Source organism: Prionailurus bengalensis, chromosome B1 (genome assembly GCF_016509475.1).
Source record: "Prionailurus bengalensis isolate Pbe53 chromosome B1, Fcat_Pben_1.1_paternal_pri, whole genome shotgun sequence".
Lineage (NCBI taxonomy): Eukaryota > Metazoa > Chordata > Mammalia > Carnivora > Felidae > Prionailurus > Prionailurus bengalensis.
In genome coordinates, this window is record NC_057344.1 from 63,147,016 (window position 1) to 63,172,782 (window position 25,767).

At 38.8% G+C, this 25,767-nt stretch overlaps 1 protein-coding gene across 4 annotated transcripts in view; it reads right to left on the reverse strand.

The window, feature by feature from the left end:
- Positions 1-25,767, reverse strand: part of KLHL2 (kelch like family member 2) — a 123,493-nt gene that overhangs the window by 74,424 nt on the left and 23,302 nt on the right. For 3 of the 4 annotated variants that reach the window (XM_043566081.1, XM_043566062.1, XM_043566073.1), the window contains exon 3: positions 18,490-18,596. In XM_043566081.1, the coding sequence (XP_043422016.1) occupies positions 18,490-18,596 (107 nt within the window). Of the gene's footprint in view, positions 1-18,489; positions 18,597-25,767 lie in introns of those variants that run through there. The other variant, XM_043566093.1, reaches the window with a different exon arrangement.

Below are 25,767 nucleotides of genomic sequence, written 5' to 3' on the forward strand. Positions count from 1 at the left end.
GCCACCTTGTGGGGAACGGGGCCATTACACCAAGCCCCACCCAACTGTGCCCTCCAAGCACACCCCGAGAAGACCAGGACAAGTCCCTCCACCTGCATAGTGTACAGACTATAGAGGACTTCATAGTTTCAGTTCTAGGGAAAACTGGATATAACTTCATTTGGGTTTCATTCTGTTTCCTGGTTCATTTATTTGTTCATTTTTTTTTTTTTTTTGCTTCTGTTTTTGTTTAACTTGGTTTTGTTGGTTTTCTGTTTCTTTTCTTTTCCTTCTCCTGGATACAGAAAGAGAAAAATCTATTCTTTTTCTTTTTTTTCCATTTTTATAAAATCTTTTTTACTTTATTGTTTTAAATTTTTTATTCTACCTAATTTTCTGTATTTCATTTTACTCTATTTTATTACATAATTCTTTTAATTTTCTAATTTTTCTCACCTTTTTTTCCCTTTTCTTTCTTTTATTTCCCTTTTTGTCTATTCTATCAAGCTTCTTTCAGCAAGCAGACCAAACTAGGATCTAGCTTCCTCTATTTGATTTTTTTGTTTTGTTTCTAATTTTTTAATTTTAATTTTTTATTTTATTAATTTTTTCTTCCTCCAAAATGACAAAATGAAAGAATTCATCCCAAAGAAAGAACACAAAGAAATGACAGCTAGGGGCTTAATCAACACAGATATAAGCAAGATGTCTGAACTAGAGTTTAGAACCACAATAATAAGAATACTAGCTGGGGTTGAAAAAGTATAGATTCCCTTTCTGTGGAGATGAAAGAAGTAAAATCTAGTCAGGACACAATTAAAAATGCTATAACCGATGTGCAATCTCGAATGCGTACAGATGCCATGGTGGCAAGGATGGATGAAGCAGAGCAGCAAATCAGCAACACAGAAGACAAGATTACGGAGAATGAAGCAGAAAAAAAGAGGGAAACAAAAGCAGAGCACAAGACTTAGAGAACTTAGTGACTTTTAAAAAGGATTAATATTTGAAAGGTAGGAGTCCCAGAAGATGGAAGAGAGAGAAAAAAGGTACAGAAGGTTTATGTGAGCAATTTATAGCAGAAAACTTTACTAATCTAGGGAAGGACACAGACATCAAAATCCAGGAAGCACAGAGAACTCCCATTAGATTTAACAAAAACCAACCATCACCAAGGCATATCATAGTCAAATATACAAAATACACATACAAAAAAAGATTTATGAAATACCAGCAAGGGAAAAAAGTCCTTAACCTACAAGGGAAGACACATCAGGTTCACAGCAGACCTATCCACAGAAACTTGGCAGGCCAGAAAAGACTGGCAAGATATATTCAACGTGCTGAATTGAAAAAGTATGCAGCCAAGAATTTATCTGGCAAGGCTGTCATTCAAAATAGAAGGAGAGATAAAGTTTCCCAGACAAACAAAAACTAAGGGAGTTCTGACCACTAAACCAGCCCTGCAAGAAATTTTAAGGTGGACTCTCTAAGGGGAGAAAAGACAAAACAAAGACTAGAAAGGTCCAGAGATCATCACCAGAAACACCAACTCTACAGGCAACACAATGGCACTAAATTCATATCTTTCACTATTCACTCTAAATGTCGATGGACTAAATGCTCCAATCAAAAGACACTGGGTATCAGAATGGATAAGAAAACAAGACTCATCTATATGCTGCTAAAAAAGAGACTCATTTTAGATCTAAATACACTTGCAGATTGAAAGTTAAGGGGATGGAGAATAATCTATCATGCTAATAGTCACCAAAAGAAAGGTGCAGTAGTCATCCTTGTATCAGATAATCTGGACTTTAAAATAAAAACTATAACAGATAAAGGACACTATATCATAATTAAAGGGTCTATCCGCCAAGAAGACCTAACAATTGTAAATATTTATTCCTCCAATGTGAAAGCACCCAAATATATAAATCAATCACAAAAATAAAGAAACTCATTGATAATAATACCATAATAGTAGGGGACTTCAACACCCCGCTTACAGCAATGGACAAATCATCTAAGCAGAAAATCAACAAGGAAACAACGGCTTTGAATGACACACTGGACCAGATAGACTTAACAGATACATTCAGAACATTTCATCCTAAAGCAGGAGAATGCACATTCTTCTTGAGTGTACATGGAACATTCTCTAGAACAGATAGCATATTGGGACACAAATCAGCCATCAAAAAGTACAAAAAGATTGAGATCATACTGTGCATATTTTCAGACCACAATGCTATGAAACTCAAAATCAATCACAAGAAAAAATTTGGAAAGACCATGAATACTTGGGAGATAAAATAACATCCTACTAAAGAATGGGAACTCTTTCAGAGGAGCCAGGATAGCGGAACAGCATGGAAGTTTTTTGTGTGTCTCGCATCCATGAAATACAACCAGACCAACACTAAATCCTCCTACACACCTAGAAAACTGATTGGAGCATTAACACAACAGTCTGCACAACCTGAACCACAGAATTCAGCAGGTACACAGCGCGGAGAGGTGGACTTGGGGAGCGAGAAGGCACGGGAAGGGAGGTGGTTTTGCAAGTGGAGAGAGGATGGAGACTGGGGGTGTGGGGGAGAATACGGGAAAAGCACCCGTCCCCAAAAGCAGCTGGAGAGAAAGCGGAAAACTGGAAACAGCTGCAGGGACTAAACTAAAAAGGGAGTAAGGAGAAAGGAGAGGGTTTAAATTCCATTAAGACTGTAAACAAGGGGAACACAAAGTCTGCAACTCCTCAGCTCAATACCTGGTGGTACTCTGATAAGAAGGGCAAATCCCCAGGAACAGAGTGGGGTCTGGGAGGTTCTTGGGCCACACGGGGAAAAGTGGTTCCACTGCTGGAAGGATTTGGTAGAGACTACTGAAGCCATCTGGTCCCAGCAGACTCCAGAAAACAGCCACATTCGCTGGTGCTGGAACAAGGTCGTTAAGGGTGAAGCCTGGTGCTAGATATATGTTGTGATTTTCCATAACCCCTGAAAAGCTGCTGCTACACTATCTCGCGAACTTTTTCTGGGGCGGGCTGGAACCTGGCCACAGTCTCTGGGCACCGGCAGCAGCACGGTCCAGCAAGCATTCCGGGGTGCAGCCAACATTTGGCCATTGCTTGGTGAGACCCTCCCACAGAGGGGGAAAACGGGTCAAAGCCACAGTCCTTCAGAAGTAAGGGACCAGGGAAAACAGCCGCATCTGAGACAAAACTCAGGAGAGAGGTACTGCCTGGGGCCTGGTCACTGACAGTGAAGAAGCAGGGAGTGGATTAAAGCTGAAGACAGAGGACGGGTGCACGATTGCTGATCAGAGAGAACAGAGTTCCCATACTAGAGACTGGGTAGCTGGGTGATGCCATTTTCACCGCTCCCGCACATACGCATAGACACCTACGAGCACTAAAACCATCCACCCCAGTAGGCTAGCAGCACCATCGAGTGGAGAACAGAGTCTTTACACTGAGCCCCGCCCAACTGGGCCAACCTCGCTCTTCAAAAACACAAGTCTCACTGCCTACTTAGTTTATGGACTATAAAGCACTACATAGACTGACTGCTAGGGGAAAATGAAGTAATTTCAGTCCTATTTAAATCTGTTAGCAGGTCCATCTATTCAATTTTCTTTCTTTTTTTTTCTCCTTTACACTATTCTTTTTCTTGAATACAGAAAGAGAAAAAATTCATTTTTATTTTCAATTTTTTATTAAAAATATTTTTAATTTTTTTTACTATATTTTTCTTTTGTGTCAATTTTTTCAAATTCCATCTTACTTCCATCATTCTATTTTTGTCTACTTCAGTGTATTCACCTTCTCAAATTTTCAAACTATTTCCTTTTCTTTTTTTTTTCTTTTTTCTCTTTTTCATTTCTATTCTTTTTCTTGAATTCAGAAAAACTTCATTTTTACTTTCAATTGCAACTAAAAATATTTTCCTTTAATTTTTTACTGTATTTTTTACTTTTATATAATTTTTTTCAAATTCTATTTTACTTCCATCATTTTATTTTAGACTCCCACTACTTTGAAAAGTGTATTCACTTTTTAAAACAATTTCCTTTTTTCTTCTTTTTCATTTCTTTTCTTTTTCTTAAACAGAAAGAGAAAAAATTCATTTTTATTTTGAATTATTAAAAATATTTTTAATTTTTTTCTACTATATTCTTTACTTTTATGTAAATCTTTTTAAATTCTTGGGGCGCCTGGGTGGCGCAGTCGGTTAAGCGTCCGACTTCAGCCAGGTCACGATCTCGCGGTCCGTGAGTTCGAGCCCCGCGTCAGGCTCTGGGCTGACGGCTCGGAGCCTGGAGCCTGTTTCCGATTCTGTGTCTCCCTCTCTCTCTGCCCCTCCCCCGTTCATGCTCTGTCTCTCTCTGTCCCAAAAATAAATAAACGTTGAAAAAAAAAATTAAAAAAAAAAAATCCTATTTTACTCCCATCATCTCATTTTAGTCTACTTGAGTGTATTCATTTTTTCAAATTCTCAATTTCCTTTTTTTCTTCCCCCTTTTTTTTCTGTAATCTGTCAAACCACTTTCAACACCCGGACCAAATCACACCTATGATCTAGCATCATTTACTCGATTTTTTTGTGTATGTTTTTAATTTTTTAATTTTAATTTTTTAATTTTAATTTTTCTACCTTATTAATTCCTTTTCTCCCTTCAAAATCACAAAATGAAGCAATTCACCCCAAAGGAAAGAGCATGAAGAAACAACAGCCAGGGATTTAACCAACACAGATACAAGCAAGATGTCTGAACCAGAATTTAGAATCATGATAATAAGAATACTAGCTGCAGTCGAAAACAGATTAGAATCCCTTTCTGCAGAGATAAAAGAAGTAAAAAATAGAATGAAATTAAAAATGCTATAACTGACCTGCAATCATGGATGGGTGCAGCCGCGGCAAGGATGGATGAGGCAGAACAGAGAATCAGTGATATAGAGGACAAACTTATAGAGAATAATGAGGCAGAAAAAAAGAGGGAGATGAAGGCAAAAGAGCATGATTTAAGAATTAGAGAAATCAGTGACTCATTAAAAAGGAACAACATCAGAATCATAGGGGTCCCAGAAGAGGAAGAGAGAGAAATAGGGGTAGAAGGGTTATGTGAGCAAATCATAGCAGAAAACTTTCCTAATCTGGGAAAAGAAACAGACATCAAAATCCGGGAAGCACAGAGGACGACCCCCATTAGATTCAACAAAACCCGACCATCAACAAGGCATATCATAGTCAAATTCACAAAATACTCAGGCAAGGAGAGAATCATGAAGGCAGCAAGGGAAAAAAAGTCCCTAACCTACAAGGGAAGACAGATCAGGTTTGCAGCAGACCTATCCACAGAAACTTGGCGTGGCAGGATATATTCAATGTGCTGAATCAGAAAAATATGCAGCCAAGAATTCTTTACCCAGCAAGGCTGTCATTCAAAATAGAAGGAAAGATTAAAAGTTTCCCAAACAAAAATTAAAGGAGTTTGTGACCACTAAACCAGCCCTGCAAGAAATTTTAAGGGGGACTCTCTGAGGGGAGAAAAGATGAATACATATACATATATATAGCAACAAAGATTATAAAGGACCAGAAACACCACCAGAAAATCCAACTCCGCAAGCATCATAATGGCAATGAATTCATATCTTTCGGTACTCACTCTAAACGTCAATGGACTCAATGTTCCAATCAAAAGACATAGGGTAACAGAATGGATAAGAAAACAAGATCCATCTATATGCTGTTTACAAGAGACCCACTTTAGACCTAAAGACACCTTCAGATTGAAAATAAGGGGATGGAGAACCATCTATCCTGCTAATGGTCAACCAAAGAAAGTCAGAGTAGCCATACTTATATCACAAAATCTAGACTTTAAAATAAAGACTGTATCAAGAGATGCAGAAGGGCATTACATCATAATCAAGGGGGTCTATCCACCAAGAAGACCTAACAATTGTAAACATTTATGCACCAAATATGGAAGCACCCAAATATATACATCAATGAATCACAAACAAAGAAACTCATCAATACTAGTACCATAATAGTAGGAGACTTCAATACTCCACTCACAACAATGAACAGATCATCTAATCAAAAAATCAACAAGGAAACAATGGCCTTGAATGACACACTGGACCAGACGAACTTAACAGATATATTGAGAACATTTCATCCTAAAGCAGCAGAATATACATTCTTCTCCAGTGCACATGGAACGTTCTCCAGAATAGACCATATACTGGACACAAATCAGCCCTAAGTAAGTACAAAAAGATCGAGAGCATACAGTGCATATTTTCAGACCACAACGCTATCAAACTCGAAATCAACCACAAGAAAAATTTGAAAGCTAACAAATACGTGGAGACTGAAGAACGTCCTACTAAAGAATTAATGGGCTAACCAAGCAGTTTAAGAGGAAATTTAAAAGTATATGGAAGTCAATGAAAATGATAACACCACAACCCAAAACCTTTGGGACGCAGCAAAGGCAGTCATAAGAGGAAAGTATATAGCAATCCAGGCCTTCCTAAAGAAGGAAGACAGATCTTAGATACATATCCTAACCTTATGCCTTAAGGAGCTGGAAAAAGAATAGTAAATAAAACCCCAAACCAGCAGAAAACAGAAAATAATAAAGATTAGAGCAGAAATTAATGCTATCGAAACCAAAAAAAAAAAAAAACAACAACAAAAAACAACAACAACAACAACAAAAAAACCCAGAACAGATCAATGAAACCAGATGCTGGTTCTTTGAAAGGATTAACAAAATTGATAAACCACTAGCCAGTTTGATCAAAAAGAAAAAGGAAAGGACCAAAATAAATAAAGTCAAGAATGAAACAGGAGAGATCACAACCAACACAGCAGAAATAAAAACAATAATAAGAGAATATTATGAGCAATTATATGCCAATAAAATGGGCAATCTGGAAGAAATGGACAAATTCCTAAAAGATATACACCACCAAAACTGAAACAGGAAGAAATAAAAAATTTGAACAGACCTATAACCAGTAAGGAAATCAAAGTAGTAATCAAAAATCTGCCACAAAACAAGAGTCCGGGGCCAGATGGCTTTCCAGGGAAATTCTACCTAACATTTAAGGAAGAGTGAACACCTATTCTCTTGAAGCTGTTCCAAAAAATAGAAATGGAAGGAAAACTTCCAAACTCTTTCTATGAAGCCAGCATTACGTTCATTACAAAACCAGACAGAGACCCCACTAAGAAGGAGAACTATATAGACCAATTTCCCTGATGAACATGGATGTGAAAATCCTCAACAAGATATTACCCAACTGGATCCAACAATACATTAAAAAATGTATTCATCACGACCAAGTGGGATTTATACCTGATGCAGGGTTGGTTCAATATCCACAAAACAATTAACGTGATTCATCACACCAATAAAAGAAAGAACAAGAGCCATATGATCCTCTCAACAGATGCAGATAAATCATGTGACAAAATACAGCATCCTTTCTTGATAAAAACCCTCAAGAAAATAGGGATAGAAGGAGCATACCTCGAGATCATAAAAGCCATATAAGAATGACCCAACGCTAATATCATCTTCAATGGAGAAAAACTGAGAGCTTTCCCCCTAACGTCAGGAACAAGACAGGGATGTCCACTCTTGCCACTGTTATTCAACATAGGATTGGAAGTCTTAGCCTCTGCAATCAGACAACACAAAGAAATAAAAGGCATCCAAATTGGGCAGAAGGAGGTCAAACTTTCACCCTTTGCAGATGACATGATACTGTATATGGAATACCCAAAAGATTCCACAAAAAAAACTGTTAGAATTGATTCATGAATTCAGCAAAGTTGCAGGATATAAAATCAATGCACAGAAACCAGGTGCATTCCTATACACCAACAATGAAGCGACAGAAAGAGAAATCAAGGAATCGATCCCATTTACAGTTGCACCAAAAACCATAAAATACCTAGGAATAAATCTAACCAAAGAGGTGAAAAATATATATGCTGAAAATTATAGAAAGCTTATGAAAGAAAAGACACCAAAAAATGGAAAAAGATTCCCTGCTCCTGGATAGGAAGAACAAATACTGTTAACATGTCAATACTACCCAAAGCAATCTACATATTCAATGAAATCCCTATCAAAATAACACCAGCATTCTTCACAGAGCTACAACAAATAATCCTAAAATTTGTGTGGAACTAGAAAAGACCCCGAATAGCCAAAGTGATCTAGAAAAAGAAAACCAAAGCTGGAGGCATCACAATCCCAGACTTCAAGCTATACTACAAAGCTGTAATCATCAAGACAGTATGGTACTGGCACAAGAACAGACACTCAGATCAATGGAACAGAATAGAGAACCCAGAAATGGACCCAAAAACGTATGGCCAACTAATCTTTGACAAAGCAGGAAAGACTATCCAATGGAATAAAGACAGTCTCTTCAGCAAGTGGTGTTGGGAAAACTGGACAGCAACATGCAGAAGAATGAACCTGGACCACTTTCTTACACCATACACAAAAATAAACTCAAAATGGATGAAAGACCTCATCTTTGATCTTGGCCACAGCAACTTCTTACTCAACACGTCTCCGGAGGCAAGGGAAACAAAAGCAAAAATGAACTACTGGGACCTCGTCAAAATAAAAAGCTTTGCACAGCGAAGGAAACAATCAACAAAACTAAAAGGTAACTGACAGAATGGGAGAAGATATTTGCAAATGACATATCAGATAAAGGGTTAGTATCCAACATCTATGAAGACCTTATCAAAGTCAACACCCAAAAAACAAATAATTCAGTGAAGAAATGTGCAAAAGACATGAATAGGCACTTCTCCAAGGAAGACACAGATGGCCAATGGACACATGAAAAAATGCTCAACATCACTCACCATCAGGGAAATACAAAGCAGAACCACAATGAGATACCACCTTACACCTGTCAGAATGGCTAACATTAACAACTCAGGCAACAACAGATGTTGGCGAGGATGCGGACAAAGAGGATCTCTTTTGCATTGTTGGTGGGAATGCAAGCTGGTGCAGCCATTCTGGAAAACAGGTTCCTCAAAAAACTAAAAATGGAGCTACCCTACAACCCAGCATTGCACTACTAGGCATTTATCCAAGGGATACAGGTGTGCTGCTTTGAAGGGACACATGCAGCCCCCATGTTTATAGCAGCACTATCAACAATACGCAAAGTATGGAAAGAGCCCAAATGTCCATCGATGGATGAATGGATAAAGAAAATGTGATATATATATTAAATGGAGTATTACTCGGCAATCGAAAAGAATGAAATCTTGCCATTTGCAATTACGTGGATGGAAATGGAAGGTATTATGCTAAGTGAAATTAGTCAGAGAAAGACAAAAATCATATGATTTAACTCATATGTGGACTTTAAGAGACAAAACAGATGAACATAAGGGAATGGAAACAAAAATAGTATAAAAACAGGGAGGGGGACAAAATAGAAGAGACTCATAAATATGAAGAACAAACTGAGGGTTACACAAGTGATTGTGAGAGGGGGGATGGGCTAAATGGGTAAGGGGCATTAAGGAATCTACTCCCGAAATCATTGTTGCACTATATGCTAACTAATTTGCATGTAAATTTTAAGAAATAAAAAATCAAATTAAAAAAAAGAAAAAGTACATGGAAGCCAATGAAAATAAAAACATGAAAACCCCAAACCTCTGGGACACAGCAAAGGAGGTCATAAGAGGGAGGTATATAGCAATCAGGTCTTCTTAAAGAAGGAAGAAAGGTCTCAAATACACAACCTAACCTTATACCTAAAAGAGCTGGAAAAAGAGCAGCAAATAAAGCCCAAAATCAGCAGAAAACGGGAAATAATGAAGATTAAAGCAGAAATCAGTAATGTATATTTAAAGAAAAAAAAAAAACCGTTGAACAGATCAATGAAACCAGGAGCTGGTTCTCTGAAAGAATTAACAAAAGTCATAAACCCCTAGCCAGTTTCATCAAAAAGAAAAGGGAAAGGACCCAAATAAATAAGATCAAGAATTAAAGAGGGGTGATCACAACCAACACCACAGAAATACAAACAATAATAATAAAATATGAGCAACTATATGCCAACACATTTGGCAATCGGGAACAAACAGAAAAATTCCTAGAAACACATAAACTACCAAAACTGAGATAGGAGGTAGAAAATTTGAACAGACCCACATTCAGTAAAGAAATTGAATCAGTAATCAAAATCTCCCAACAAACAAGAGTCCAGGGCCAGATGGCTTTCCAGGGGAATTCTACCAAACATTTAAAGAAGAGTTAGCACCTATTCTTTTGAAGCTGTTCCAAAAAATAGAATGGAAGCAAAAACTTCCAAATTCAGTCTATGCAGCCAGCATTACCTTGATTCCAAAACCTGACAAAGACTCCACTAAAAAGGAGAACTACAGACCAATTTCCCTGATGAACATGGATGCAAAAATTCCCAACTAGAACTAGCCAACAATACATTAAAAGAATTATTCACCAGGATCAAGTGGGATTTATTCCTAGGATTCAGGTCTGGTTCGTATCTGCAAATCAGTGTGATATATCACGTTAATAACAGAAAGGAAAGAACCACATGATCCTCTCAATAGATGCAGAGAAGGCATTTGACAAAATACAGCATCCTTTCTTGATAACCCTTAAGTAGGAATAAAAGGGTTATGCCCCAAGACCATAGAGGCCACTACAAAAGACCCACAGGTAATATCATCCTCAATGAGGAAAAATTGAGAGCTTTCCCCCTAAGGTCAGGAACACAACAAGGATGTCCATTCTCACCACTGTTATTCAACATAGTGTTGCAAGTCATAGCCTCAGCAATGAGACAACACAAAGAAATAAAAAGCATCCTAACGGGCAAAGAGGAAATCAAACTTTCACTCTTGGAGGACGACTTGATACTCTGTGTAAAACCCAAAAGAGTCCACCAAAAAACTGCTAGAATTGATCCATGAATTCAGCAAAGTCGCAGAATATAAAATCAATGCAAAGAAATCAGCTGCATTTCCATACACCAATAATGAAGCAGCAGAAAAAGAAATCAAGGAATCAATCCCATTTATTGCACCAAAAACCATAAAATACCTAGGAATAAACCTAACCAAAGAGGTGAAAAATCTATACACTGAAAATTATAGAAAGCTTATGAAAGAAATTGAAGACACAAAAAATTAGAAAAACATTCCATGCTCATAGATTTGAAGAACAAATACTGTTAAAATGTCAATACCACCCAAAGCAAGCTACATATTCAATACAATCCCTATCAAAATAACACCAGCATTCTTCACAGAGCTACAACACATAATCCTAAAATTTGTATGGAACCAGAAAAGATCCCAAATAGCCAAAGCAATCCTGAAAAAGAAAACCAAAGCTGGAGGCATTATAATTCCATACTTCAAACTGTATTACAAAGCTGTAATCATCAAGACAGTATGGTACTGGCACAAAAACAGACACTTAGATCAGTGGAGCAGAATACAGAACCCAGAAATGGACCCACAAATGTATGGCCAACTTTGGCAAAGCAGGAAAGAATATCCAATGGAATAAAGACAGTCTCTTCAGCAAATGGGTGTTGGAAACACTGAACAGCAACATGCAGAAGAATGAACCTGGACTATTTTCTTACTCCATACACAAAAATAAATTCAAAATGGATGAAAGACCTAAACATGAGGCAGGAAACCATCAAAATCCTAGAGGAGAAAACAGGCAACAACCTCCTTCACAGTGGCCACAGCAACTTCTTACTTGACATGTCTCCAGAGGCAAGGGAAACAAAAGCAAAAATGAACTATTTGGACCTCTCTGCACAGTAAAGGAAACAATCAGCAAAACTAAAAGGCAGCCAACAAAATGAGAGAAGATATTTGCAAATGACATATCAGACAAAGGATTAGTATACAAAGTCTATAAAGAAATTGTCAAGGGGCGCCTGGGTGGCGCAGTCGGTTAAGCGTCCGACTTCAGCCAGGTCACGATCTTGCGGTCCGTGAGTTCGAGCCCCGCGTCGGGCTCTGGGCTGATGGCTCAGAGCCTGGAGCCTGCTTCCGATTCTGTGTCTTCCTCTCTCTCTGCCCCTCCCCCATTCATGCTCTGTCTCTCTCTGTCCCAAAAATAAATAAACGTTGAAAAAAATTTTTTTTTAAAAAAAGAAATTGTCAAACTCAACACCCAAAAACCATGTAATCCAGTGAAGAAATGGGCAAAAGACATAGACACTTTTCCAAAGAATACATCCAGATGTCTAACAGACACATGAAAAGATGCTCAACATCATTCATCATCAGGGAAATACAAATCAAAACCACAATGAGATACCACCTCACACCTGTCAGAATGGCTCACATTAACAACTCAGGCAACAACAGATGTTGGCAAGGATGCAGAGAGAGAGGATCTCTTTTGTACTGCTGGTGGGAATGCAAACTGGTGTAGGCACTCTGGAAAACAGTATGGAGTTTCCTCAAAAAATTAAAAATAGAACTACCTATAACCCAGCAATTGTACTGCTAGGTATTTATCCAAAGGATACAGGAGTGCTGTTTTGAAGGGGCACGTGCACCCCAATGTTTGTAGCAGTGATATTGACAATAGCCAAAGTATGGAAAGAGCCAAAATGTCCATCTACTGATGAATGGATAAAGATGTGGTATGTATGTACGTATATGTGTATGTGTATATATATATATATACACACACACACATACGTACATACGTATGTATACACACACACACACACACACACACACACACACACAGTGGAATATTACTCAGTGATCAAAAAGAATGAAATCTTGCCATTTGTAACAACATGGAGCGAATTAGAGCGTATTATGCTAAGCAAAGTAAGTCAGAGAAAGACAAATATCATATGATTTCACTCACATGTAGAATTTAAGATACAAAACAGATGAACATAAGGGAAGGGAAGCAAAAATAATATAAAAACAGAGAGGGAGACAAACCATAAGAGACTCGTAAATGCAGAGAACTGAGGGTTGCTGGAAGGGTGTTGGGTGGGGGAATGAACTACATGAGCAAGGGACATCAAGGAAGACACTTGCTGGGATGAGCACTGGGTGTTATATGTAAGTGACGAATCACTAAAATCTATTCCTGAAATCATTATTATACTATATGTTAACTAACTTGGATTTAAATTTAAAAAAAGAAAGTAAAATAGAAATCTCACTTCTTTATCATTCAAATGATAATCCACATTTTCCTATTCTACTCACCGAATCATGTTCAATATGACAAAAGAAATAATCAAAAAGCACAAAAGAGTAAAAACAAAAATCCAATTATTTCCTACTAGATGTCAGATATTTTAGCCTGGGGTACTAAATAGGCCTCAAATGTATTTGTAAGAGAAACAACATTTTAAATTCCACATTTATAAGAAACAAGTAATTGAAAAACACAAGAACTCAAATGATATATGCTTCCTTAAGTAAGAATTAAACCACCTGGCCTTGCTCTAAATAGGCCCATACTTCACAGAGTAAAATCCTGTGACTGTATCACACAATTACTTTTCACCTCCTTTCTCTACCCAAATACTTGGAACTACAAAGAGTAACACAATTCTTTTTTAGGTAATAGAATTTGAATAAAAATTCCTCCTACAATTTATAGGAGATTAGAAACAAGGGCCAAAAAAGAACCTCTTCATGTTCCCCATTTCCTAATAGGTGAGGCCTAGGAAAACAAGAATAGGGTAACGACCTATGCCACTGCAATCACTTCTGATTACCCACCGAGCAGGAGAAAATAAATATACATAATGTACGATGGAATGGCAGCATGCAAAGGTCTACTGGTTGGCCTCGCTCTATTTTTATAATAAAGTTTAACAGGGTTTCAGACCAAAAAACAAAAAAAACAAAACAAAAAGATACAAGGGATTCATATTCTAGCAAATCAAAAAAAAAATCTATGTACGCTAAACCACCTACACCAAATCTCCTTATCTTCCTCACCTAATCTCTGACAAGTGATGGGCTATTCAGTGGATTCAAAAGTAGAAATGTACAAAGACTGCCAGAAAAGTGAATAGCATCTATTGCTAAAGAACCAAAAAGTCAGGGGCACCTGGGCAGCTCAGATGGTTAAGCGACCAACTTCAGCTCAGGTCATGATCTCAGCATTTCTCAGCCCACATGGGCTGACAGCTCGGAGCCTGGAGCCTGCTTCAGATTCTGTGTCTCCTTCTCTCTCTACCCCTCCCCTGCTCATGCCCTGTCTCTGTCTCTCTCTGTCTGTCTTTCTCTCTCCCTCTCAAAAATAAACATTAAAAAAAATCTTTTTTTAAGTCAAGCCAAATAAGTATATGAAAAGATGTTCAACATCATCACTCATTTGGGAATTGCAAATTAAAACTACAAGAGATGGGGCGCCTGGGTGGCGCAGTCGGTTAGGCGGCCGACTTCGGCCAGGTCACGATCTCGCAGTCCGTGAGTTCGAGCCCCACGTCGGGCTCTGGGCTGATGGCTCAGAGCCTGGAGCCTATTTCCAGTTCTGTGTCTCCCTCTCTCTCTGTCCCTCCCCCGTTCATGCTCTGTCTCTCTGTCCCAAAAATAAATAAAACGTTGAAAAAAATAAATAAATAAATAAATAAAAATAAAACTACAAGAGATGCCATTTTACACCCATTAGAATGACTACAATTAAAAAAAAATAAAAGTAACAAGTGTTGATGGGGATGTGGAGAAATGGGAACCATCCTACATTAACAGTAGGAATGTAATATGGTGCACCTTCAAAAACAGCATAGCAGTCATTGCTAAGTTTAAAGAAATTTACCATAAGACCCAGCAATTCCACTCCTAGGTATCTAATTCCATGAGAAATGAAAATAAATGTCCATGTAAACAATGGCACATGGATATTCACACCAGCATTATTCCCAACAGCCCAAAACTGAAATTAACCCATATGTCCATCAACTGGAGAATGGACAGCCAAAACGTGATACATCCATACAATTTTATCTATTTAGCAATAAAAAAGAACAAACTGATAATAAATACTATAACACAGAAATAATTTACATACATAAACCCAAAATCATTAATGTGGGAATAAAAATGTTCCAAAATTGACTTATGGTGATGACCACTACATACATTTACTAAAATTCACTGCCACTACACTGGAAATGTGTAAATTTCATAATATGTAAAATATGCATCAAAAAAGTTGTGAAAAAAAACACAACTGAGGTATTCAATTCATTTTATATGAATCAGAAATTAACACAGTATCCCTATTTTGCATTTATCTTAGTATACCGCAATCTAAAGTTTGACAACATGTAAAAGGTATATTAGACTAAAAAAAACAACAACAACAAAAAAAAAAACAGGGAAAGTGAAATGTAGTTTAGGTCATAAGGTAAACAGAAAAGACAAAGATATAACAAGATCTCCCATCTCTATTTAGCATGCATGTCTCTGGATACCTAAGGGTCAGGGAGATTGGAGACTCTAAGTGCTGCCCTTTGGAGGGAAAGGAAACTAACCTTGATCCTGCAGTTTTAAGTTACTTTGATTTTGCATTTTTAAGTTAATCACTATATATTTGTGTAGCTCTATAAAAAATAAAACATTTATCAAAAGAAATTCTAGTCTAAGCGTTCCTCAATCTTCTACTCTTACAAAATATAAGGACATTTAGAAATTTAGAGTAAAAGAAAAATAACGGATCATATGATATTCTTATTTTTAATTTTTTGAGGAACCTCCATAGTGTTTTCCATAGTGGCTGCACCAATTTACATTTCCACCAGCAGTGTACAAAAGTTCCTTTTTTCCTGCATCTTTGCTAACACTTGTTACTTCTTGTCCTTTTGATTCCAGCCATTCTGACAGGTGTGATTTGCATTTCCCTGATGATTAGTGATGTTGAGTACCATTTCATGTGTCTGTTGGCCATCAGTGGTCTTCTTTGGAAATGTCTATTCAGGTCCCTGCACATGTTTTACTGAATTATTTGGTTTTTGATATTGAGTTATAAAGGTTCTTTATATATTTTGGATTTACAAAAAAACAACAACAACAACAACAAAACACACCAAAAGCATTAATTCGAACAGATACATTTACCCCTATGTTTACTGCATTATTTACAACAGCCAAGATATAAAAGCAACCCAAATGGCCATCGATAGATGAATGGAAAAAGAACATCTGGTATACAATATTAGCTGTAAAACAAGAATAAGATCTTGGCATTTGTACCACTATGGGTAGACCTAGAGGGTACCATGCTAAATGAAATAAGTCAGACGGAGAAAGATATATACCATATGATATCATTTATATATGGTATCTAAAAAACAAAACAACAAACAAGCAGAAACAGACCCATAAATACAAAGAACATAAATAGACCTGTAAATACAAAAAACTTGCGGTCACCAGAGGGGAAAGGGGGGCAGGACAGGCAAAGGGGAGAAGGGGAGTTGGGGATACAGCTTCTAGTAAGGGAATAAGTTAAGAGGATAAAAGGTACAGCATAGGGAATACAGTCAATGGTACTGTAATATCATAGTATGGTGACAGATGATGGCTACAGTTGTGGTGAGCACAGCATTAACATATAGAGATGCAGAATTACTATGCTGTACACCTGGAACTAATGTAACATTGTGTGTCTGCTATTCTTCAATTCAAATAATAATAACATAATTACTGCCAAAATTAATTATATATTTTCTATGGGCCAAGTAGAGTGCTAAGAAATTCATATATATGATCTGATTTAATTTTTATAAAAATCCCAGAAAGTGGGTAAAATTACCATCCTCCTTCTCCAGATGGGGAAACTGAAGCATTAGTTGATGATGTGAGTTTCCCATGGTTTCCAACAAGGAAATAGCAATAGCAATGTCATGTGAGAGAATGCCACCTACAGGGGACAGCCCTATACTAGGGAATTCCTAAGTTAGGCTGACACATTCCAGCCAGAACCTTCCTCTCATAAGCCTGGAGACTCTGTTTAGAACACTGTCCAGGGGAAATAAATAGGATGTAAGATGTAAACCATGAGACTGAAATGAACCCTAGGACATAAAAATCTGACTAGTCCCACATTATTAGTATTGACTTTTCAAATCAGCCTCAGCTAAAGGCACCCTCCCAACTTGGCTCACAGCCCCTCTGCTATCATTCCTACATTCTTGATTATTTAACTCCGTTCAGGAACAGCAAGGCTGCAACAGGCTGAATAGTGAGGGCCTTCCAGACTCTCCTCTACTCCCAAAACATTAAGCCCATCCTCTTCACATGGCCTTCTGGACTCCTCTTCGTTGGTGTGAACCCTTTAAACCTATCCGGCTTCAGGAAATGTCAGATCCCCTTCTCTCAGTGCTGTCCATCACAGCCCTCGCCATCTGCATCACTGCTTGGGCAACCAGATCTTCCATACTCTACTACATACTTAAAGTGTGCGTATTGTTACTGGGGGTGGGAAGCACACTTACACTATTGTATATCCCTGAAAGTATCTAAGCAAAATGTTAGGCACAAGAAATACTTCATGATTTCTAAAGTATGAATATCTTTTATTATTTGCACTTTTTCATGTAACTATATTCGTATTCATAAGTGTTTTGTTTTTTTTAGAGAGAGAGCACACAAGGCGGGGAGGGGAAAGAGGGAAAGAAAGAGATCTTAAGCAGGCTCAACACTTAGTTAGTTGGAGTGGAGCCTGACACGGGGATTGGTCCCCCGACCCTGGGATGATGACCTGAGCCAAAATCAAGAGTAAGACACTCAACCAACCGAGCCCCCCAGACACCCCTGTATTTATAAGTATTTCGTTTGTTCTATCAATACTCTTAAGATTATAAGCTCACTGTTCTAATATATAACTTCACTTCTTTGTACAGTAATATATGTTTAATTTTTTTTAAGAGAATGAGTGGGCAAGCATAAATTACTTTTTTTCCAGAAGTACTGAAGTCATTTTATATATTTTTAGTTACCTAAGTGACCACCATTTTTTTATATATTTAAATCAAAGGACATTAAATAAACATCTCTTTATTCACTGTAAACAATCAACGAAACATATGTGAAAATCATTTGGAAAAAAAAAATGGAAAACAGTAAAAGCACTTTTCTTTTGCCAAAATAATCAAGTGCCAAAAGTTGTTATAATTGGCAGGCAAGTAAACTCAGCCAGTATATGTAGATGTAAATACAACGGGGCAAAACTAGCATAAAACTCTAAGTATGTGAATATAATGCACATATACACACATGATTACAAAACCGAAAAACAACAGGGAGGAGGAATTTGAAACAAAGCAAGAGCGTTTACTTCCATTACAGTACTTCATTTCATAACAATAAAATGTTAATAAGAAAAGAAAATGTGGAAAGAAAAGCCCAGATCTGTATACGTTTGAAAAATACCCAGAACTAAGACATTTCATACCTGTAAACATGGCATGAAAATAAGGACTACAGGCAGCCAGCACCACTCTGTGAGCAGAGATCTCCATGTCTTCAGCCACAATCGTGACATCACACAGCAAGTTTTGACTGTTCACAAAGCAGAGACAGAGAAAATTTTAATGATACCGATAATAAATGTATTCAGCATCCTGTGCTAAAATATTACAGTAAAAATTGCAACATATTACACTCTTCTGAAGTTGAGACTTTTAAAACTGCCATCCTTGGGGCGCCTGGGTGGCGCAGTCGGTTAAGCGTCCGACTTCAACCAGGTCACGATCTCGCGGTCCGTGAGTTCAAGCCCCGCGTCAGGCTCTAGGCTGATGGCTCAGAGCCTGGAGCCTGTTTCCGATTCTGTGTCTCCCTCTCTCTCTGCCCCTCCCCCGTTCATGCTCTGTCTCTCTCTGTCCCAAAAATAAATAAACGTTAAAAAAAATAAATAAATAAAAAATAAATAAAACTGCCATCCTTTACTTTAAAACAGAATTCCTTAAACGTGAAGCACATAGAAAACAGTCAGAACAAAGACCCGACATGCATTGCGCCCTCACTCAGAATCTTGCCTTTGTTCAACAGAGAAACCTTTCCCAACTTGATTAATGATTTCTCAACCTAAATAAATTACTGGCAGCAAACCATCAATGGACTGTAAAAGGAGAGGATGTTTGAATTAAGAACAGTTTGAATTAAGAAGTGGCAGATGGCAGTCTCACATTAAGATGAGACAAAATAAAATGTATGTAGAAAACCAAATTGGGTCAAAGTACAAAAAAAAAAAAAAAAGATATTTAAAATGATGCTGGGTCATCAAGCAAAGGTAAAAATATATTCAATTACTCCCACTACTTAAAAGGCATAGAAGACATTTGAGGCTTAACTTCATCACATTTTACCAGTGCAAACTATCTCTTTCCTCAAAGCTGGAAAACATTACCACGTACAAAATTAAAAAGCATTTTGTTACCTTAAAACAAACCATTATTCAGCAAGCATAATTATACCTCCCATTCTGAAATATCCATTTTGAGCCATTCAAAACCATACGGTGAACACTTTCTACATTCTACACAAACTGCCAGATGAGCTTCTCCCGCTAAACAAGAACGTCACAGGATATCTTTTTGGCAAAAAGTGGTGCTGATGCTTATTCCAGAACAAGCAAGGAGGCTGCAGCTCTAAAACTGACCTTACTGGTAGTCATGTCATTAATGACTGAAACAGCTGTGGTGAACCCAAAAGTCCTTTCCACACCTCACACGCCCAAGCATGAATTTGTGTGTATCCCACACACAGGTCACACTTGGTCCCCTCCTCCACTATTCTATCTCCTACAAGGATGGCCTGCGGCCTGCCATAATTTTCTAGTAGCTCACAAGCAACATTTTCACATGAGCTTAACCAAATCCTTGAAGTTTTCCACTTTTCCACACTGCCTATTTCTGTAGAATTCGCACCGAAAGTTTTTGGAGATCCTACTGGCATTGATTTTCCCTCCGGTCTAGGGGAAACTGTAAGAAAAAGGAGCACAGCAGCGCTGGTGACAACAGTGCTCCAGAGCCTCCCTGATGATGAGCCTGCTGTGTCCTTTAGCGCAAAGTACGGCTCATGGGTGTCAATTTAATGGCTCAGGATGCTGTATGAGACATCAGGTAGGTCCCACGTTAGAGTCATGGACGTTAGAGTCATCAAAGGTAGCATAAGGTCACTCTTCGTGATTCCTCCACTGTGAACACTGACAAAGTCTATGTCTGCTCTGAGAATATAAAAACCATACTGCAATTCTATGAATTCCATGGTTTCACAAGTAACCAGGGTGGGAAAATTCAGTGTTTTCAGGAGGTTACTATGCAAGTGCTTTACCTGCATGTTTTATCTCATTTAGGACCCACCACAATCTTACGAGGTAGGTATTATTATGATTTTTACCCCCAAAATGTACAGCTGGGGAAGTCAAGGTTAAATATGAACAATCAGCCTTAAGTCTCCACTTGTGGAATGCCAGAATTCAAATCCATGGAGTCTGGCTCCAAAGCCTTTTAACAACTACACAAAACCACCTGTGTGTTTTCAAGACTAGTTACAGCTTGAATAAAACAGGAATAAAAAGTATAAATCAAATAACACCAATCTATTATTTGGCATACTGTATACTAGAAACAATTTTAAGTTCCCTATATAGTTTATAAAAGGCACAGTTTTAGTGGGGTTTTAGCACTACATCTACAAGAATATTTAGAAAGATCAAATTCAACAAAGCACTGCAAGATCATCTCTGACCTTAAGGAGTCTAGCAGAAAGGACTGACTGTGCCAAGATTACAGGATAAAGTAGAAAAAATCACTGTAAAGGTGCTATGGGGAAGCATCTAAAGCAGACTGGGGGTGAGAAAAGTCTTCCTGCAGCTACTGACCTTAAGCTGAGTTTTATAAACAAGTAGGCATTAGCGGGATAGAGAAGGAGCAAGGGAGCTCCTAACAGAGACAACAGTATGTGTTACTGCATGGAGACGTGAGGCAGCACAGCACAATGGGGAACCTTGGAAAAAGGAAAGCAGAGAGAAAGAAGGGTGATCGAAGAGGAGGTCAGCAGAGTTGCACACAGTCTCTCAAGGATGGGGCCATCCAGGTTTTCCTACTATGGCCAGTGCATCTGGACACAACTCAAACATGAGTCAAGTACATTTTTATGCCGATTTTCCTTTTGTCAGTAGTAATCCTTCTCAGTGCTCTAGTTTCAAGATGGAACATAAGTGGAATTACACTTGGACACCCCAAAATCACATACTTAATTACATTTAGCTTCAATTACAATTACTTATTGATCAAAACCATCTAGCATAACACCTGCTGGCTGTCACATAATTAGCTCAGCCTTACTGGCTTATTAGCTGACATTAGTTAACTAGGAAGGTAAAAACACTGCCAAATCAGTATGTAGCCACACCCTGGGTTAGGTCACACAGAATCTAAGGGTCACATTCTAAAACAATAACATATTTGGTTCTAGTGCTTCATTTTTTATCTTTTTGTGTCCAGCAATAACGTATTTTATTTTGTAATGTTTTTCAATTTTTTCAATAATTTTTTTTTGAGAGAGAGAAACAGCATGAGCAGGGGAGAAACAGAGAGAGAGAGGGGAACACAGAATCGAAAGCAGGCTCCAGGCTCTGAGCCGTCAGCACAGAGCCTGATGCGGGGCTTGAATCCATGAACCATGAGATCATTACCTGAGCTGAAGTTGGATGCTTAACCGACTGAGCCACCCAGGTGCCCGAACAATAACATATTTTAAAACGGCACTCAAAGACAAGAGAGACCAGGAGCATTTGGGGGGCCCAGTGGGTTAAGCGTCTGACTTTTGATTTCAGTTCAGGTCATGATCCCAGGGTCATGGGATTAAGCCCTGAGTCAGGCTCCACACTCACATGGATTAAGATTCTCTCTCTCTCTTGTCCCTCTCCCCCGCTCCCACTTGCTCTTAAAAAAAAAAAAGAGAGATCTGACCAGCTTTCTTATCTTTCAGCCAGTGTGTATCTAACTGAGTATGGCCCTTACCTCTTTCCAAATGTGCATGTTTGTAAGCAGTACAATAACTTTTGGATGAGGAGGAGGACAGGTACAAATGAAAAGTTTGGCAATAAAAATTAAAGTGAGTTTCTGAGTTTATATTCCTATTACTTGAAATTCAATGAAAGAATGAATGACAGAAGGAAAAGTCTTCCAGAATAGTAAGACAAATAATTGCTATTTAGCAAAATTTGCATCTATTCATTCATCATCAAATATCCAGAGTGGCTACTGTGCGCCTAGCACTATGTTCATTTACCACAATAGCAAGGCAATGCCCATGACAGCAAGGAGTTCCCAGTGGAGTGGGGAGAAACAGACAAGCTAACAGCTAATTACAAAAATGAAACTGTAACTTTTAAGATGGGGCACATGTGGCAAGTTTGGGAAGATATAAGAGAGGCGAAGCCCAACCTTAAGGTGGCTTTGCAAAGGAAGATGCCTCTAAGCTCAAATGTGGAAAACAAAAATTATATAGGCCTTTTGTAAAACCCAAATTGCCTAGAAAAATGAAAGGCACTCCAAAACCTAAATGAAACAGAATCATGCAAATTGGTCCTTCTCAGGAAAAATGCTGCTTTGAAAATTAATGAAACATGCCTGACATACCAAGACATCCTTTAGTTTCCTGACACAAAGTCACAAATTCCTAAGAGGAGAAAAACCGATCACTGCTGTGTACATATCAGGCTTTCAGAGGTCAAAAATAATTAGTAGTCACATGAAACAAAAATTGACTTTCTACTGGAAGCCGGCAGGGTGAGGCAATCACATGGCATCTGTCCGTCTTTCTTCCTCGGGTGCCATGGAAAACCTAGAGGCACTGCCTGCCACATGGAGTGGACTCCGTGGCTCGTGAGACGAGGCTTCCACCACAGCCCATGGGCAAACCCCATACCACGGCCTGGAATGTGTCCAAAGTCATCTCTGAACAGCAACAGGTGTTAGGATAAAGACACAATAGCAAGACATAAAAAGAAAGGAGGCAAGGGGTCAGAGGTCAAGGAAAGAAGCCAAGAAGTTTAAAAACTGGTCAGGAAGCAGAGGGAGAGCCAGATGTGGAGGTGCTGTTCAGGACATGGCTGCATCACTGAGTACTGGTCACTCGGCATGAAGGGAGATGAGCTGGTTTAAAGGCAAAAGGCTGCACAACTGCTGACTTAAATTAGTCATATTTAACCAACCCTCCTCTGACAATTTCATTTAACAGACAAGGGAGATGGAATCTGGCTTATAATGTCAATAATCTCAAAGATCAACAGAACTCCATGGCATGTGTCACCACCATCTTCCTTCTTTTTCTTCTTAAAACTATGATGGTTTGATTTTGATATGAATTTGAATTTCTGTGGCAGTTAAGCACAGGGAAAAATGTAGAGGCTGGGTTTACCCAACACAGATTCACCACCATAGTGTAAGTCCTGATAGCACAGCCCCCTCAACAGATTTGCACCTGCTGAAATTTTCAAAGAGAAAGTAGGAAGTGGTGACAATGTGGAAAGTTGTAGGACAACCTACTACAGTCAATAACTTAGAAACTGCCTTAAAATAGCAAGGGTCCCAGAATATAGAGATTATTCTTTTCAAACAGAATCAAGACAGCAGAATGACAGTGAGGGGTGTCTGGGTGGCTCAGTCGGTTAAGCATCCGACTTCAGTTCAGGTCATGATCTTGCAGTTCATGAGTTCGAGCCCTGCATCAGGTAAGTTTAAGCCTCGCTTTAGGTTCCCATGCTGACAGTGCGGAGGCTGTGTGGGATTCTCTCTCTCTCTCTCTCTCCCTCTCCCTCTCTCTCTCTGCCTCCTCATGGGATTCTCCCTCTCTCCCTTTCTCGCTCTCAAAAAAGAAAAAAAATTAAAAAATAAAAGAGTGACAGTGAAAAATGACAAAACGGAGCCACTGGAAGGCACAGAGGAAAGTGTGTTACTAAATACCAGCAGAGAAGGGAAGGTAACATCTCCAGATTTGAGGACCTGCAAGAACACTTGGTCATAGTTGAGAGAAGATGAAAAGAATAATTAGAAATAAAATGAAGGAAGAGATTAGGGACAGAGAAAAGCTGGTGGGGAGAAGAACAGAGAAATGAGGAAGGTGAAGGATTTCGGGGGGTAGGGGCGGGAAGAGTAATGCAGAGATGAGTTTCTGAATATGCAGATGAAAAGCCTCTGTGGTAGAAAGTGTAGGATGCATACAAAGGAAACTTCCTCATTACAAAGTATTTTTTAATTGGTGAAATAAATCATGAGCTACTCTTAGCTATAATAATTTAAAGAAAAAAGCCAGAGTAAGATCTTATGATTTTCTGATTTAACACGCATAGTAAAAGCGAGCTCTGAAGCAGGTAGGTATTCAACAACATAAAGAAAGGGAAAAGAAAGGAGTTGGGTCAGTAAACTCATTTATTACTATCCACTATTGGTATTCTTTGAAATGTTCAATGATCCTATCCATGCTCAATAAACACCACTTAAAAAGAGATTAATCACATGTGCTTAAGAAACACTGCAGAAGATTACCAGTTAAAGTGAGACTAGAAGTTTCAACCTGTATCTTAAAATTTCTAAATAAACAAGTCTATTTGATTTGGGGCTCTACCCAACTGCTCTATCTTTCAAGGAATGTTTTACATCCTACTCTAGTATAACATGAAAACAAAAGAACCTGGCAATGTTTTACTACAGAAAAAAATATATGTTCGAGCAATAAAAAAACTCACGTCGTATGTAACTTCCTGAAATCTCTTTTAAAAACAGTCACATAAAGGGGTGCCTGGGTAGCTCAGTCAGTTAAGCATTTGACTTTGGCTCAGGTCATGATCTCACGGTTCATGAGTTTGAGCTCCCCCACCTGCACTGTCTGCCTGTCTCTCTCTCTCTCTCAAGAATAAACATTAAAAAAAAAAATTAAAAACAGTGATATAAAGCTGTGAAGAGAAAGGGAGATTCACTTGTTTGTTCTTTAATTCACTTGCCATCTAAGCAACCGAGTATAAATAACCAAAGAGCCACAACTCCAATTTTTCATAGATGCACAATAGATAACTTAATCCTACTGGTGATCTGGATCCACAAGGTCTAAATGTCCTGGAGGAAAAATACAATAGGCACTCCTTTAAAAGACAGCTTCAGGAGAGGCGGCAAGATGGCGGCTTAGGAGGACGCTGGGCTCACCGCACGTCCTGCTGATCACTTAGATTCCATCTACATCTGCCTAAATAACCCAGAAAACCGCCAGAGGATTAGCAGAACAGAGTCGCCGGAGCCAAACGCAGACGAGAGGCCCACGGAAGAGGGTAGGAAGGGCAGCGAGGCGGTGCGCGCTCCACGGACTGGCGGGAGGGAGCCGGGGCAGAGGGGCGGCTCGCCGGCCAAGCAGAGCCCCCGAGTCGGGCTTGCAAAAGCGGAGGGGCCGGGCGGACTGTGTTCCGACAGCAAGCGCGACTTAGCGTCTGGGAGGTCAGAAATTAACAGCTCTGCTCGGAAAGCGGGAAGGCTGGAGGACAAAGGGAGGGAGAGCTGCTGAGCCCCCTGACAACAGAGCTCAGTTTGGTGGGGAACAAAGGCGCTCGCCAGCGCCATTTCCCCCGCCCATCCCCCAGCCGAAATCCCAAAGGGAACCGGTTCCTGCCAGGGAACTTGCTCGCTCCGCGCAAACACCCAACTCTGCGCTTCTGCGGAGCCAAACCTCCGGC